The 17,909-nt window shown below is 41.9% G+C and overlaps 1 protein-coding gene across 8 annotated transcripts in view; it reads left to right on the top strand.

Annotated features, from left to right (window-relative positions):
* Positions 1-17,909, top strand: part of LOC141962544 (neurabin-1-like) — a 104,290-nt gene that overhangs the window by 55,290 nt on the left and 31,091 nt on the right. For 5 of the 8 annotated variants that reach the window (XR_012633959.1, XM_074910836.1, XM_074910834.1 and 2 more), the window contains exons 1-2: positions 6,232-6,331; positions 6,842-8,719. Coding sequence is in view for 7 of the 8 variants with exons in the window: in XM_074910836.1 (XP_074766937.1) it covers positions 7,097-8,719 (1,623 nt within the window). In the remaining variant the exon portion in view is untranslated. Of the gene's footprint in view, positions 1-6,061; positions 6,178-6,231; positions 6,332-6,565; positions 6,683-6,841; positions 8,720-17,909 lie in introns of those variants that run through there. The other 3 variants (XM_074910829.1, XM_074910830.1, XM_074910831.1) reach the window with 3 other exon arrangements.

The following is a 17,909-nucleotide window of genomic DNA, read 5'->3' as shown; positions in this document are numbered from 1 at the left end:
AAACTTTATTTCCTAAAATCCTGTAAATTTTGTAAAGCTGTGTCAAGTGTACTCCAGTTATCAGGCTGAAATATGTAGTATCGGACTTTTCTGTTCCAACAGCTTTTGATGGGATGCCCTTATTAAGACCCCCAGCCTCCCTGTTATGCCAGTATCTGCCTATTATGCTGAACCACCATTTCACACAATTGTACAATGTGGTCATTTCTTTCCTTCCCTGTTCATTTTCTTTCATGAATTTGCCAATGTGGCAAGTGGCTTTGACTGTTTGGATACTTCAGGAATGGAATTTGTAAGGTGAGCAAAGTCTCAAATGTCTTCTATTCAGCCTTCCTGGCAATAGAGACTTCTTTCTTTTAATGCAACTTTGAAATTCAACTGCCAGTACTTTATCTTGAGGCTTAAGAGATTCTGGAGACTCAAGACTGAAGAGATTCTCCTAATTTTATCTCCAACATGTCTTGGAGCTGTAAAGTAAGGAACCTTCCTTAGTTCACAAAGACCATTAGTATCATGTGCTGGCAGGCCAGCTGTACTCAATGCAGGTTTCAGTGATGTTCCACCAACCTCCAGTTAACGTTTGTGGTTCTGTGGCCAGAATATGTGGTCAGGGTATTGATTTACAGCATTTCTGAGGAACAGCATTCTGGGTGGGCTGTAGAAGGAAGTAACAGAACTAGTCATTAATTAAATTCACCCTTCTGCAGACAGCCCCCTATTCTTGAAGGATCTATCTCTCAGTGAACAAGCAGCAAAGAAAATACAGGTTTTTGGAAGTTAATTCAGGAAGATACACACTGATGTGTTTACTCACCAGCCCCTCTCTGGAGCTTTGCATGACAGACATGTTTGGGAACAAGAGAGGGCAACCTTCCTTTGCTGGAGACACTTCTGTTTCTAAAATTCCACTTCATATCCCACGTTTAAAGTTTGCTATGTTATAAATATTACTGCAGTGAGAGAGAACCAGGAAAGCTGAGGGCTTGAGTCTCGAGTGTTGATGCCTTGTTAATAGCACTGCTCAATATGATAGTTTTCTAACTAAAGTTTGCTTGTAACAGTATAGTTTTTACTTACTTGCACTAAAAGTACATCTTGTTAGGCTTTGTACTAATGGTGACTTTTTTTCAAGACCAAAGTGCTAGTTATAGGATAAGTATTTCATATTAGGCCTACAAAATACATCATCCTCCAGTAAGCACAGCTCTATTCAAAGGGCTTTTTCTTTATAACTTGGCTCAACTGACCACAGAACGGGAGAATGGAGGTGGCTCAGAGGTGGCAATAGCCATAGAAACCAAAAATAAAGCACTGCTGTTAGCCATTTCAACTTGAACTACTGTCTTTTACCAACTGCTTCTTGAATGTGCTGGGGAGCAATCTGAGGAAAGATAAACAAAACCTGGAGCAGGCACTAACCCAAAACACTGTAGCTCCAATTTTAGGAATGAAAATAAATATTAAACATATGTATCATCATATATAATGGCAAAGACAGACACGGTGATGTCTCAGGCTTTCTCTGTGGTGCTGCTGGCATGCAGTGGAGTAATTGCCACATTATCCAGCACAATTTGAATGGAACTGAGTCAAATTTAATTAGCCCCTGTCTTTACAGCATTTCTTCACCCACAGTGGTTGTAGTCTTTAGGGTCCTGCTGTGCAACTGAAATGCTCTACACAAAATGCAAGCTGTTAGGGGAATCCCATTCTGAAATCTGCCCTAGTCTACCATTACATACTGTAACTCCTACACTAGTGGTGGTCTGGTTTTTGTTTATCACTTTCTTCTAGGATATCTTTACATCCTTACTTCACATAGTACTGTATGGCAGCCTGGCCTGTTCAGCCCTTAAGCCTTGGAAATGCCCTTCATGGATTTGACCATATTTAGACCATGAGCTTTTTTCTCACAGATTTTTTGTTCCATTTCTGTCTGCAGTCATTGCCTCACTGCCTTTACCAAATGACTTGTCTCCTCATCTACTCTGAAACTTTTTGCTTCTCCTTCATTGATAAAATGCTGTTGACCATTAAATACAATTTTGGACTTCAGTTCTGTTTTATTTTTGTGAAGAAGTGCTGCAAAGTAATGATTTTAAAAAGCTACTTTATTATTTTAGTTTTGTATTTAATGTAAGTACAGTCTTCTAAAATTACAGATTACTTTCTTAATTCTAATGATAGACACCACAAAATTGTCCACCAAACTTATAGAAGGTGGTCTATTTCAAATTCAGAATTGCTGTTCAAATTATACTGAGTATGACAGAAATACTTCCAGAACATTTTAATTACTCCTAAATGATAGAAAAATATTTTCTTAAAATACAGCTTTAAAGATCTACAGAAATAGTTGTGGAACTCTGAATGCTTAATTATTCCTTCTATTCCTGGCTTTTTGCAAAAGTATAAAAAAACCCACTGACTTGTTCTACTTAAAGCTGCTGATGTAACTCACATTAAACAGATTAAATACAAATTTGGTGAGATTGCATTTAAAATTACATGACAAAACTAAAACGTGGATAAAGCAGATAACTTTTAAAGAGTAGAAGTTCAGAGAATTAAGTTTTGCAATGAATGCTGGAGACATGCTTTTTCTACACAGGCTTCTTTGGCTCAACTGCTCATCAGCTTTAACAGTGTTGAACTGTTACACTGGCTGTTGAGCTCTCCTTGCCCTGGGAGGCACCTACTCCTTCTCGGCTCTGTTCGATCCTGTCAGTTGTAGAGATCTATAAAACAGTAATGGAGAGAGAGGGAGCTTTACCATTCCGTCTGCAGCTAAAGCATTGCCTGCTCGAGTTTTTTTATTTCTAAAAAGACTTAAGGCTAAAATATTTGTGAGTTGATTAAAGTATATTAATGGCGTGATGATACCAGTTTCAAAGTTGTTTGCCGTTTGGCTTCTCATGCTCATCTTTAATGAACAGCAGCAATTGATTCCACTAGTACCAATAAATACTAAGCCAGACACTAAATACATGCCCCATTTTAGCTGCATTACATTAATCATTCAACTGAAGTCTAAAAGGATGGCTGTTCTTACAAGCTGAAAGAATATAAACCTTTAAGAAATTATAGTTTATCTAAGCTCGGTTATTTTCATGTTTGTTGGATCTTTCTTATAGGACAATTTCACACCAATAACAGAGTATCACTCTCACCCAGAGCTCCTGAGAGTCTTTTTCCTTGCTCAGTTCTGGTTTAGATACCCTTTTGATGTACTCATAGGGAATGTTTTGTTCCTGTCAGCATTGCCCCAAAGCATAAGCACAGGCGTGTGTGTGCAAGAGGAGAGAAATTTTGAAAGAGTTAAGCAAAGGCAAGAGTAGTCACAGGAACATTGTTCCATTCAGAAGATGTTTAATCACTCTCTGATGGACACTGAAATGGACTTTTGCATATATTTGCCCTAATCAGAGTGAATACTGAAATAAACACTGTACCTCAGTGGTGGTTTAAACACCTGGGTTTGCAGAAGTGCTCTTAATTGTATTTTTTTCTTGGAAACACTTTCCTCTTTGTCTGTCTTCATTAGATTCATGAGTTCATATACTGCAACACCAATTCCCTTTTTCCCCAAGATTTTGAGCTGCCCCCTTGAAACCCCTATTTTTTAAATATGCTTAGATGACAAAACATAGATGCTTCTTGCTCAGTGCAAATCATTTGCTTACTCACTGTTGTTTCACAATCTTTCAAGGAAACCACCAGACCGAATGTGTAAGATACTTTTCCCAGGTTTTATTGCAGTTATTCACTATGATGAAATCATAAACCACGTCACCTTCCCAGACTTCTTGCTCAAATTCCAGAGGTCTTTATCTTGAATTCTTCTGATCTTTTAAATCATTGTTTCTGTAAACAATTCTATTATTTCTTTCACATGGGTTCATCTAGAATGCAATTCAAAGTTTTTCCTCACTAGAAACCAATCAACTCTGGTAATTATTGTTCTTCCTGAGCAGCACTGCTAGCCAAAATAACCTATACATTTTCCTAGTTAGGATAGGAAATTGTAAGGAAATAAGAGTCCTTTGATGCAATTAGATCTGTTTTCAGGATCTGTAATTACAATTCCTGCTTTCTCAAGCATGAGACAATTCAAAACACAAGACTATCTTCCTGCTCCAGCCTCTTTTAGCCAGCACCCAGTACAAAGGCCTCTGACTTTCCTGGACATGCTTTGGGCTTTGTTGTTGTGTTGTTCCTGAGCTCTGCCTTTGTTTTCTTTGCACGGTCTCCTACATACTGCCAGGCTCCTCAAGCAGCATGCAGAACCTTCTCTGCCCACAGTGTTCAAACCGCTGAGCAACCTTGTATTTACCTTTGCTCTGTGAGAGAAACATTGGCTTAGTATTCTCTTGCAGCCCTATTTATTGAAAGCTGGTGGTTATGTCCTGCAATTTCACCTCCACCTACAAACACTATATGAATGATTATCTCAAGAGGATGTGGGAGAAAGATCACTGCTACTTGTTCTAGACAGACCTACCTATTCTCAAAACAAGAAACATTTGTTAGTTTTACGGTGAAACTATCTGTATTAAAATGTTGTTCAAAATGGTGTTTCCAAGTGTATCTAAGACTGCTAGCAGCAGGTCTTGGTGAAATGCCATTGTCTGTGTGATGTTTGAATATACAGAAGAAAGTCTCAGCAATTTTTTCCCTGCTTGTATTAGAAGAACACAGCATTAGAAAATTGTATCAATCATGTTTTCTTTTTATTGCAAAATCATGATTAAGGCTAATTCGAAACTCTGTCACAGGTTTTGAATCAATCTGTGAAATATTCCAGGCATTGAGTCCCAGTTAAGCCAAAGTCAGCTGGCATGTCTGGGAGAATGTATAAATTTTGCCATTGATTTGAGTAACAAACCAGTGAAACAATTATTTTCCAAGGGTTAAGTATTTAGACTGCTAAATAATTGTTACACAATTTGGTAACAACAGTTGCCAAATAACTGGTAACTACCAGTGCTCGTTACTGGTCTCCTGTTTATTTCGTATGATTTTTATATATGCTTCGTGGAAGTAGCAACACTAGAAACTAAACAGTCATCCAAATTCTGTCTTTAACTGATAATTAGGTTGAAGCTAGCGCTTTTATTTGGACTAACGAGCGAGAGAACTGAATACGTGAAATACTGCTTGCAAATCTGCGGTTATTACTGCCCACGGCTACCGATGACGGGCATCATCTCCTCCGCCTTGGGGAGCCGCGGTGCGCCCCGGCCCGGGGAGCGGGGGGGGGAGCACGGCCGGCTCGCCCCCCGCCCGGCCTGCGCAGACGTGTACGACCACCCGCGGGCTCGCTGGCGGGGGGCAGGACCCCGCGCTGCCCGGTCCCGCGCCGAGGAAACGGGCGGCAGGTGGGAGCGGGCAGCCCCGGGCCCCTCCGAGCAGCCGGGAGCTGCCTCGGCTACGTACCGGTGCTTGGGTGCGATACTCACCTGCTCGGGAGGGGCTTAAAACATGATTTTAACAGGAAGGAGGAGGGGGAAGAATGTTTGGCATTGCAGTTACTTCCGGCTGTCAGTGCCTCGGCCGTGGCAGCTGCCGCGACTTTCCCTCCGTCCGGGAACGACGCTGTTCCGCGGTGAAGCCGGGACAACCGCTACCACCGCCGCGGCGGCCACCGGGGCTTTGAAAATACCGCGCAAACCCCCAGCGCCGGCAGCTCGGCGCTCGGGTTCCTTCAGGGACACCCTCGCCCCCGTGGGTCCCCCTCAGCGCCCGCCGCCCTCCCTCGCCCCGGCATCCCCCGTCCCAGCCGCTCCCCCGCCGCGGCGGGGCCGGTGAGCGACCCGCACCCACCGGCGCCGCGCCGCGCCCTCACGGCCGCCAGCGGGCACCGGGCAGCGGCGCGCCGACCGCGAGCCCGCTCGCCTCCCCGACATGGTATCACCCGAAACCCGCATCCCGCTACGGCGTGGTATCTCCCGGGGCGGGAGGCGCTTCCCCGGGGCCGGGCGCGCCCGGCAGCCCCTCTCCTCCCTCACGCTGGGAGGAACGAGGCCGCGCCCGCCGCTCCCTCTCTTTGTGTGCGAGCGAGGGCGCGCGCGCGCGGGCGGGCCCGAGACACAGCGCGGAGGAGGGCGCCGGGCGGCGTGAGAGCCAGCGGCGCGGGCGGGCGGCGGTCTGGAGCGTCGCCGCAGGGGCGGGAGGAAGGTGGAGTGAGGAGCGCGGGGCGGCAGCGGCGGGGCGGGGGGGGGGTGGGAGGGAGGGAGAGCGGCTGGCGGCGGATAATGATGGCGTGGTGTGCGCGGCCGCTGGGCGGCCGGGAGCGCTGAGGGGAAGGAGCCGGCGGGACCCCCGCCCCCAGGTAGGCTGGCTCGGAAAGTTTGGGGCGAGGTGCCCGGGGCGGCTCCGCTGCGCGCCCCGCAGGGCCCCGCGGCGAAAAGGCGCCGCCACGGGGAAGCCCCAACTTGGGGCCGAAACTCGCGGCTTCCCCCCTTCCGGGCAGCGCGGGGCCGGCCGGGCCCCTCCGCTCTGCCGGGCCGCGGTGCGTGCGGCCGGGTCCGGCCCGGGCCCAGCCTCCCCCGGGCGGCAGGAAGGGCCGGGCGCTGCCCCCTCCCCCGCCGCCCGGCCCGGGACGGCCGTTGGCGGGAGGGGCGGGAAGCCGGAGCGGCGCGGGGGGGCCGCCCGCCGCCGCATCCCCCGCCGGAGCCGCCAGGTCGGTGCCCGGGCGGGAGCGGCGGGGTCCGCGGCCCCGGCGGACACAATGGGCTTTATCCCGCGGGGAGGTCTCGGGCGGCGTTCCTCACCCTGAGTTTCGGATTCGTGTCACACGCCGGCGAGGCCCCGACTTAACGCAAACTCTGTCTCTCTGCAGATGGATTTCAGGATACCGCCATCCGCACTGGGGATAATACCCGATGTGGCCGTTTACGCGCTTTGATTTCTTTCTCTCCGCGTCCACTCCCCTGCGCTCCATTTCAGTGCGAGCGGGGAGGCCGGCCGAGTGAAAGGCTGCTTCTCGGATCTTCTGTGGGATCTGCTCTGCCTGGTGTTGGAGGGTGGAAGCTTTGTGCCTGGGAGTCGTCCTTCCCATTCTTCTTCAGGAGTCGAGGGAGCTTCCTCTCTGACAATGATGAAAACCGAAGGCAAAGGGGAAAGGACTTTAAGAAGTGCTTCTCCGCACCGAAATGCCTATAAATCCGATTTCCATGCTATCAAATGCTCGTTTGACGGCGTAAACAATCCCGAAAATGCTTCCAACAAAACAGGCTTGCATCAGAAGCTGAGCACTTCTTCCAACGGAGGGGGAAATGACCCACACAGTCGAGGCAGAGCTGCCACTTATGGCAATAGAGTACACAAGATCAAAAATATGTTTCTGCAAATGGGAGGCTCATCTTCCACACCCTCTTGTGAAAGCAGTCCACCTGCTGAGACCAAATTAATCAGCCGGGCCACAGCAGCAGAGTACGGACCTTCTCCAGGTAGCCCATCTTTCCTCATTGTCCAAAAAAATAATCTTCTGAATACAAGTACCAGCCCCTCTGGCAGTCCTGTGGATTCATTGTCTGTGCCTTCTGCTGCTGACAAGATCATCCGTAGCAATGATGAGGCAGACTTGGACAAAGTTGCCTTGGCAGAAAAATTTTCAGAGACCAGGAAGCTATTTGAGAGAAATATAAAACAGCGGAGCTCAGTTGACAGATACTCCCCCAGCAAATGTGAAAGAAGTGAGGATAAGAAGAGACGCAGTTCAGCGTCTGATTGCAACAATGCGGTGGACCACTTCAGTTTTAATACAGAAGCAAGTCTTCCAGTTGCATTGGAAAAAGTTGAAAATCAAGGTAATGAGGAGTTGAAGCAGCAACATCCCAATAGTGGTTCCAAATCCTCCTTCCTGAATGCAGGGCCTATTTCTAGGAGGCTGGAAAGCTTTCTGGGTGACAGCGATACTGAAGAAGCCAAAGAAATTTCCAAAAATTACAGTGCTCTGAATCAGGACCCTTTGAGAGGCCACCGCAGTTTGGATTCATCTGCTCTTGCTGAAGGATGTCCGGAGAAGGCTGTGTCGACCAAAGTGCCTGTGATCCTCAGAGATGAGCTAACCGAGGCATTTGGAAAAGACAAAAGAGAACAACTGGTACTTGAGAGAAGCCTGTGGGGTATGGGCAGTATGCCTGGTCAAGAGGCTCAGCTGAGATCAGACAGTGTTCTCTCCCAGGTTTCCCCCATGGAGAGGACTTGTGCAGAGCTGGTTGCACAAGATGAAACCTCAGGGCATGAAAAAGAAGGTTTGGAGAAAGATCACATTGTTCAAGAGGATCAGCTGCTCAGATGTCAAGTACAGGAAGGGAAGAGGAACAACTATTCCTTGGAAGTGGTAGAAGAGTTTATGAAAGGCAATGAGACTGGTCATGAAGAAGAAAGAGATGGGATGTCTGTGAGAGATGGTCCCATTACACGAGTTCAAGATGTTCTAGAGCAGGAGGGGGATATTGAAGAGGAGGAGCAAGTGGGAAGGCAGAGCAAGAACTTCAGTGCTTTTGGAATAGAGAATGCAGCTTTTGATGATGATAGGGATACGGAGCCAGAAAACCAAGGGCCTGAAGGCAAAGAAATTTTGGAGGGAGAGGAGGAGGAGGGGGAGGAGGAGTATATGTATGACAGTGAATATGAGGAGTTTCCTGGACTTTCTGAAGAGGAAGATCCTGAGCCAGACCGAAAGGTCAAGTTCTCAACAGCTCCTATCAAGGTAAGTGTATTTGATTTTTTTTTGTTTTGTATCAAAAATACCCAGGAAATACATTTTCGTGGTGGTTTTTTTCAAAGCTTCAAAAAGTGTAAGTTTATGGCTTTTATTCAAATCTGAATATGAGAGAAGTTACAACTTCTCAGTAATTGTATAATTCACAAGTGATTTCTGAATCAGCAGCTTCATCAGATAGCATAGTGCAACATGTGAGATTTTACATACTGGACAGATTCAGGAACGTGAAAGTTTTAGGAAGAGGTACAAACACATGACCTTTAGTACTTGTCTCCATTTGTTTAAAATTGAGGCATTGCATTAGGAAGGATTTTTTCAGTTTTAGTTTCTGTACAAAAATTGAAAAAACCCTAAACAAAACAACAAAAACCCCTAAACAAAACAACAAACCCCCTGTAGCAAACCTTTAGATTCAACTTCAGACTTGTTTTCAGAATTAACTGAGAAAATATCGAATGACTGGTTCCTGTTATTTAAGACTTTAGAATTCTGTCTAATAATAACCATATATATGTTGGGGGTTTTTTTATACTGTCTTGGTGAACAAGCTGTAGGGGTGTTAACATGAGCATTTTGGAGTTTGCCCTGTAACTTCTACTTCTGCAACTTCCAGACTGGATAATGAGAAGTGCTGTAAGTTACAATGCTAACAAAAAGATTTAGGTGTCTCATCTTCCCACACCAAAAATAGCCACAAAATAAGTCATTCCACAAATCAAGCCATGTTTACCCATAGTCTCGTAGACTTCAATTATTCTAGTCCCTCTTAAAGTTTGGGAGGTGAATTGGGAGATGTAGACCAGGATGGAATGGGAAACTGTCCAGGCCTTCACAAGCACAATTCCCTTTAGCTGTTACATGAATGAAATATACTGTCTTTAATAAACAATTTTTACACTTTGTTCATACAGAGTCAGGACTCACTTTTACTGATAAGAAGGATGTGTTGACTTCTATACTTCCTGCACTGCAGAGCTGTAATTTCCCACTTTGCTAAACACACACCTTTGCTGTACCCTGGAAAATGTTTTGGCTGTGGCAAAATATGAGTTGTGTTGCATGTGTTTTTTCTTGTAGTCTCTCCACAGACAGGCTGACTTTATATGGCCTTCTTATATTTGATGCTGCTTTAGTGGTGACCTGGAGCACTGGAGGGGAAAGTGCCACTATTGAAAACTGCATAATGAGGCTGGTGAAGTCTGTGTGAGAGCCGGAGGGGCATCAGTCCATTTCCCCTCACTTTTGTGTGCTGAATATCTGAGGAGAGTGCCGTGTAGTCTGCTCTAAATGTGTGCTCACTGAGTTTCCTGCTGTAGGCAGGGTTTTACTGATCATTGATTAAATCCTACTGAAGCACTGCCTGTAAGGACTTTTCCTGCATTCCCTGTTATGTCTGTGCCAGACTTAGTTGAAAGCATTGGTGAAAATCTCTGTGCCAACTGTGATGGAAGCTCTTGCGTAGACAAAACTCAGGTTTTTGGTAACTAGCACTGTTCAATTACAGCTGCTTCTCTGAAAGCCACAGTACCAACCTGGACCAGATTATCAATTACACAGTGGAGAGATGAATGGTTAGTAGCAACTGTTAAAAGTTTTCCATTAAAAATAACATAGTTCTTGCTACAATACCGCACGTGGATTGACAGAATGAACTGTACTTAATAGCAATATGGTCACTGAACTTTATTTTTAAGGCCCTAAAATTAAAGCTTGTGATACTTGCCTTCCTTTATCCCTTTTTGGTGAAACTTGACTATATCTTTCCTGTAATGGGTATAGGGATCTCTTTCTGTATGTCATTTTCAACAGCTTTTTTTCCCCCCGTTCCTCATGCCTAAGCAATGATTTCTTTCCCCTTGTCTGCCTTTTTGTTTCATATTTTCTATGATACCTAGTGGGAACGAATCCTCGTATATGGTTTTTGGCTTTTGTTCTCATTTGAAATTCTTTATTTTACATTTTTGCACTTCCCCAAAATCTTTGTTAGTAATGTACCTTTAATATCTCATGAACTTGATAGAAAATCCCACTTTAATCTCACAGAAGGAAATTTCTTTTGTTTGACTTTATGCATAGATTTTAGTGCATCTTAAATTGGAAGAGAAAAAAAAAAAATCCTGAGTGGTAGCAAAAGATTATTCTTGGGCCCGGCCACAGCTTAGACCAGTACCATAGTGCGAAATGTATCCTAGTAGCTTCTTTTTTACAGCTTTATTTAGACTGGTAAGTTTGACTGAAATGTGAGTGCCATTCCAGACATCCATAGCCACTGGAGGAGAAGGTCGGTGTTTCTGCTCCTCTTAAGATGCTCCTGAGAGAGGCCAGGCTGGCCTTGGCATTCTTACTGTTTTCCTTCTGCATCTCTCTACTGATTATGGAAAAAACATCTCTGTCTTTTGCACTCGTGTTTAGCAGGTGTCTGATAGAGTCGGAGAATTCAAAACATTCAGAAGGTGTTTGGGCAAGAAAAAGCACGTTCTCAGATCATCAAGACCCTGCAGTGATGGAGATCTGACCATTGTACTTGATATACCCAAAAGGGAATTTGGATATGTGTGTAGGTAATGGATATAACTTACGCACAGGCACCCTAAAAACAGTATTTATGCTGCAGCGCAAAGAGAACTTATTAATATCTCTGTGTTGAAGTTTCTAGTAAGTTGTACCATTGGCAAGGCTTTTGAGTAAAAGAAGGAGACTGTGAAGCTCCCAGGGGATGTATAAGGTAGCTAATACTGTTAACACTGCATCTGACCCATGCTGGAGATCTGTAGTTGTTGACATCTGCGGCAGGGCTTAAGAACATAATTTGATCGGATTGTTTCAGGAAAGATGGAACATAATTATGCAAATACTCCGTTATTTTGTGTCGCCCTGTGCCTGTGAAAATAAGCATAGATGAGACTTTTTAAAATAAATGTTTCAATTCTGTAGAAACTGGTGATAAATAATGTGTGGGAAGGTTTCTTACTTGCTGTGGGTGACCTGACTCTTAAGTCCTGCTGCTGTTTGATCTCTGCAGACTTTAAGGAGCATTATGTCTTGGTTGTTTGTTTTTCCTGCAGTAGTTAAGAGAGTGATACTGTACAGTTATTAGCAGAACTTCACAGACTGGGTTTGTGTTATGGTACATGAGCTATTTTTAGTCTCGTTTCCACATATGAAGCCAGTAAGGAATGTAAAGCACACTCAGCTGTCCAAGGTATTTTCAAGGGAACTGAATTTGTCTTTGTCTTGAAGTTTTCTGAACAAACTGTGTGAACAATCAGCATTACAGACAGTGCAAATAACATCAGGTAGCTGTGCTGTCATCCCTTTATATTTCACTTTGCTTTTGTGATGTAGAGATTAAACTCGCATTCAATTACACGGTTACCTTGGAAGGCTTTAATTAACATAAATGTGATGACTGAGTGCTGTTTGACATCTGTAATTTTGAAACTTTCCATTGGGAAAACAAATGGCTGTTTCCAAATTGACTTCTTGAGATGTTTTTACCTCTGACTGTGTCAAACTTTGTCCTCGAAACCTTTAACAGCACTATGACTAATTTCTTCAATGATTTATGATCCTTAGAAATTCTGTAGCTCAGGTAAACTGAAAAGATAGTACAACTGCTATTTGCTTCCGTAGGTCTGTTTCATTAGCAGTGTTACCCGGTTTACATTGCATGGGACTGTCCCCAGCTTTTTGTGAATAATACTTTCTTTTAAGATTAAATCAAGAACACAGTTTAAAAAAACAAAAACAAAAAACAAACCACCAAACCTTCTTAAAGGCTTTAGTTTTATATTTGCCACAGTTGAGCAGTTGTTTAAACTTTTCTTAAGTAAGGAAACTGAAAGCATTTTCATAGCTTGTGTGTTGTCCTAACAAGCGAAGCATCAGTTGCTTCTGGGAGAAAATACGGAAATCCTTCATAATATTGCCATTTGTCTTGTGCATTGGAATAGAGCTGTTTTATCTATAGCTGAGACACAAAATAATTTTCTTCAGGCTGGTGTACTCTTCAACCTTTTTAGTACAGGACTGCTTACTGTGGAAGTTAATGAAGCAGTAAATGAAGATACGCCTGAATCTGATTTCCTGTATAACAGAATATCTGTAAATGCTTACCACTTCTAGGAGATGCACTTTTTTTCTAGGTCAATGTGTAGTCTCCTGAACACCATTTTAACAATGTTTCAGAGTAGTGGTAGAGCTTCATACATCCTCTGATTTTTGGACTGTAACTTCTTATACTTATGATGTTATACACAGAAAGGGTTACAAAATATGCTAACTGGTGGAAGATACCCAAACCCTGGAGTTTCCTCAGTAATTAAGAAAATTGTTTATCAGCTATTGGTCAAGCACTTCAGTAAAACACCTCTGGCATTAAGAAACAAGTATGTGATATGGATGTAGGTTGATCTAGGAAAATGGAGATTTGATCTGACAGTAGATTTAAATAGAATTGAGTTTTATGTGGGAATTCATCTGCCTTTTTTCTCGATATAAATAATATAAGTGTATTTTCATCATGCTTTGTTTGGGATCTTTTGCAATGACAATTTGTTGTAACTCATAGATTTTAATTTTTAATTGTTCTGAAGCTCTGTTTATCACTTGCATCAACATTACAACATTTGTAACTTAACATCCTAACAATTTTTCTTCATATTTTTATCTCAAACTTAAACTCTCCACGGTACTTTTCAGTGACTTTTCACAAAAAGTAACCCTGTTGTCTTCTGCCTGCATCCGAGAGTATGGCATTTCTTGCTGGTTAACTTAACATCATGAGATGTTAAAAACATGGATAATAACTTGAGGAAAAAGGTACATATTTTCACACGTGTGAAAATTTTGTTATTTTGGTGGGGGTTTTTTTAAGGAAAGATAATCTTTAAACTCTTACAGAAATTTAAATTTTCATAAAAATTAAACATTTACCTGATTTCAGAAAGTTCCATATCCAGTATTTGTCATGCCTTTCTTCTGGTCCTTGTTATATTTTGATTCCGTGACCTTTGTTCAACTCTCCAGAAAGAAGAACTTTCAACTCAAACTTTCACTAGCCTTTTTTTTTTATCATGTCTTCTGTTTTGATTTTTAGGAAATATTTGATATGTAAGTTTTACAATGGTAAATTGATTTTTCATTTCAGGAGTCTTTGGATGAGAGTCCAGTGCCAGGGTATGGGGCTTTAGAGAAGAAACTAAACTAGAACAGAAAAAGCAAAGAGTTTTTTATGTCTTGGCCCACTGCTGGAGCAGCTTGACTCTTTACGTTAATATCTCAATGTATTTCTAACTGAACTGTTCCCTGGATGCAGTTATATTACATACTGGCTGCCCTGGATGATGCTGTAAAACTGTAGACAACGCTGATGTTATGGATATTAGGTGAGATGACAGTGAGATGACTCCTTTTTAAGGTCCCTCCAACTTCTGACTTCCTAGCAGTTTCACCCAGATTTGACAGGGAAAAGAGAAATATTTTAAAGGTATTTTAAAAATATTTCACTGGGGAGAATTAGCACTTGTATCAGAGTTGCTGATTTGTGCCCTCCTCACTGATGGCAGGGCTGCTGCACCTTTAGTTTAAGTTACTTGTTCTTTTTGACTTAATGTTAGCTGATCACTATGCATGTCCAGCCTGTGCTGTGTTTCACTCTGAGAATACCTGTGGGGAGCAGGAGGGAGGAAAGGGGGTGAATAGGAGGCATTTGAGGGTTTCATGGGAGATGTAGTCAAAAGAAACACTGAGGAGGTGGGGAAGGTAAGCAAAGATAAGCAAATTTATAGGTGGTGAGTTCATTAATGCAACAGTTAAGCTGCTGAAAGATTTAGCATCTTTTTGAGTATGATTACTGTTATTAACACCTGAAAATACTTAAGCTAGACTGGTAAAGAATGAACAGGCAGTAGCTGAAACTTGTTTGTAGTTTACCTTTTGAGAGATGGGGAAAAAAATTGCCCCTTTTCATATCAATCTAAACATAAAAGCAAAGGTGAACACTGAGAAGGTCATCAGTAAAAATAAGTGTGTCCCTGTATTATCTGAGTACATATTTTGTAATCTTGACATCATGAAGGTCAGTGTAGCAGAGTTTTTTACAGGGTTCTTTTATTGAGTAGTAAAGTATTATTTCAAAAGGCAACATGCAGATTCTTTAGATTAATTTCTCAAACATGTTCCTCCATCCACCCTCTGATATGTCTTGCTACAGCAAGATGATTTTCCTTTTCAGACCTGGGATATTGGTCATTGCTAGTGACAGCATTACTTCAGATTAGTTAATTGAGTTGATCTGGTACAGCAGAGTTATTTTGTTGTTGTTTCTTCTTATGGCCTTTAGAAAACAGCCAGGTGGACTATATTTGTGTTCATTGTTAATCTTTTGAAGTTCCTCCTACCAATTTGCTTGCTATTTAGATGTGGTCAGGTCAAGATTTTTCTTTTGGTGAATACTAAATAAATACATGTATCTAATTCTTCTGGATTACCAGCCTTAAATTGGTGGTACCAAGACGCCTGTGAAACTTACAGATGTTCATAAGTGAATCACTTTATTTATATTCAGAGTCTTTAAGGAGCCAAGATTTTTTGGGGGTGTCCCCACTTTATGTGGTACTGTGAGTAGTTTTTGCCTCTTCTGGTCATGTCCTATTTATTCAGAGTCTTTCAGTCTCTTAGTCAGAGAGCAGTGCTACCTCAACTGAGATAGTGGTGGAGTACAACCAGATCACAGCAGAGCTCCACTTCCACGAAGGGGGAACATGGCTCATCTCTTAATCTTCTGCTCTGAATGTTTGAAATTAAATAAAATCAGTACACAAAATGAGAATGGATGCTTTTCTCTGTCTTCAGTATTTCTTTTACTTGGATTTAAAAATTAAATACACAGAAGTGAGTGTTCCTCCTTCTGGAGTAGGTAGCATAACCTGGCTGAAACAGATACCGTGTTGCCTTTCTTGCTCTTTCATTAGCTCCAGTGCTTCTGCTACTGCAGTGAAATACAGAACTTTTACTGAGAATTAAGTAGAGAATAGTGAGACTGTTGAAAAACTTGGTTTGTTTGTGATGAAATTATCTATATGAAATTGTCCGCACTGTAGATCTGAAGCAAGGTTGCAGTTATGCCTTTATGTAAACTGACTTGGGAATTTTGATAAAGTCATGCGGAGCTACAGGATCCAGTGCCTAAGTGTGCACAGCCTGCCTGTCCACCTGTTTGGTAACAGAAAATGCTACATTGAGTGTAATGGGTTATAATATTAATCTGTTTAACAAATTAACCACTCTAAAAGCTTTTTGAAGAAGAATGAAAATCTGTTTTAAAAAATAAAGAAAAAAAAAGCAAGGTGTTTCTGTTTGCTGATTAAAGGATTTGATAGCATGAATTAACTTAAATGAGGTATAGTCACTTTTCACTTAAAATCTGACAAGTAGTGGCTTTCGGAAACAGAGGGAAGAGTGGTTAGAGGTAACAAGATGTCTACTTTAACTGAAGAGGGAGATTGTAAGAGTAAACTGTGAAGTGTATGCTATACTTCAGTCCTACTTCAGTGCTGCTGTTACAAATGATTATTTGTGTTTGCTTGGGCACTTCTCATTCTGCAGGGCATTGCAAAGGTGGTCAGTTTGAAAAGCTGAAACTGTTCACTCTTAGATAATTTTCCCTGAACCGCAATTTGTGTTTTGAATGTGTGGCTTTATTGAGTGTCAGTAAACTTGTGTGCTTGAAGTCAGAATTGTGTTTCAGAAGAAACACAAATGAACTGGTGTTGTCATTGCTGGGTGTGTGTAGTGTCCAGGCAGGAGTGTCAAAGTGACACTTCAGTGCCTCTCTCAGCTGTTGAGTGTTACTTTAACTGCCTGTGCAGGTGCTGTGAGGCTTTCCAGCAAATAGTGCAGTATTACATGAGAATTTTAAAGCAATGTTGACATTGCTTTCATTCTGATTAGTTGGGAACCCTTCTGGACAGTTACTGATTTCTTAATCTTACTGTTTAATTACTTTTGTAATGTTCGACTTTTGATCAGGCAGAAACAAATCCCTCTACTAGAAATGAATATGGGAGTGGAGGTCTTTGGCTTGTGTTTTATGACTCTGTAGCAGTTTCATGAAAAAACGTGGTAAATAAGTGTTTGCCCTCTAACAAAATCAACATTCTGCTAAAACTAACGTAGTTCTTAAGTAGAGCTTTTTCTGTCCTGCTAAGAGTTTCGATTAAGCAAGGTCATTGTTGGTCATCTGTGATAATGCTGTTTTCAGTGATAGCACTAAGATGATATAATTTGGTTCTGTGTGGTAACAGGAACTGAACAGTAGGATCTTTCAGACAGTAGATAGTGTTGGTTTTTAATGGGTGCTGAACTTCATGATGTTGATATTAGCATCTTCATAGAAGAATGTGAACTGAATTTTGCATTCAAAAAGTGATTTATTTTCTTGGTGTGAAGAATGCAGTTTGTTCTATCTCCAAATAAATATATTTGTCCAAGGACTAAATATATATTTGAAAACTTTAAGTTATGTATCTTAACAATTTAATTTTTAAAAAATCCTTAAAAATTCAGTCCTCTGTCAGAACTTCTTGGGTTAAAATTATTTTTATTCATTCTGAAGAAAAGACGTCTTCAGTGTAAAAAGGAATTTATTTTTATTTTTTTTTAGATAGCAGGGTTTTCCATCATTTATTATCTTGACAGGATCCAGAAGTTATTAATGTTCTGGATATATAACAAGCTGCACTAAAAGGCTTGTGAAATTCACAGGTTTCCACAGTAAATTTAATCTGGTTTCTCCTATGTTGAGATAATAACTTGTGTTTACTAAAGCATATCTTTTTAAAATATCACTTGCACACTAATAATTTTATGATCTCTGGCTAGCAGTGGCTTCTAAATAGTAAGATTAGAATTTCTTTTGTCCCTAATGCATTTGATTCAGTGACTAAACCCCGCCAGACACAGCATAGAGATGAACTGTTTAGCTTTCTCATCAGTCTTCTAAACTGTGTAACTTGTAACTTATATTATTTATTATCTACATTTTAACTGAGTTTAATGTTACTTTTGCTACTTGGCAAGAACAACTTGCTGAGCAGTTCTGTGTTTTCTATATTAGTGTCAACAATTTTACTGTTTCCATCTCATGAAAGATGAATACCATGTCATGGTTCTA

Source organism: Athene noctua, chromosome 7 (assembly GCF_965140245.1).
Source record: "Athene noctua chromosome 7, bAthNoc1.hap1.1, whole genome shotgun sequence".
Taxonomy (NCBI): Eukaryota; Metazoa; Chordata; class Aves; order Strigiformes; family Strigidae; genus Athene; species Athene noctua.
This window is presented reverse-complemented; position numbering and strand designations above follow the sequence as displayed.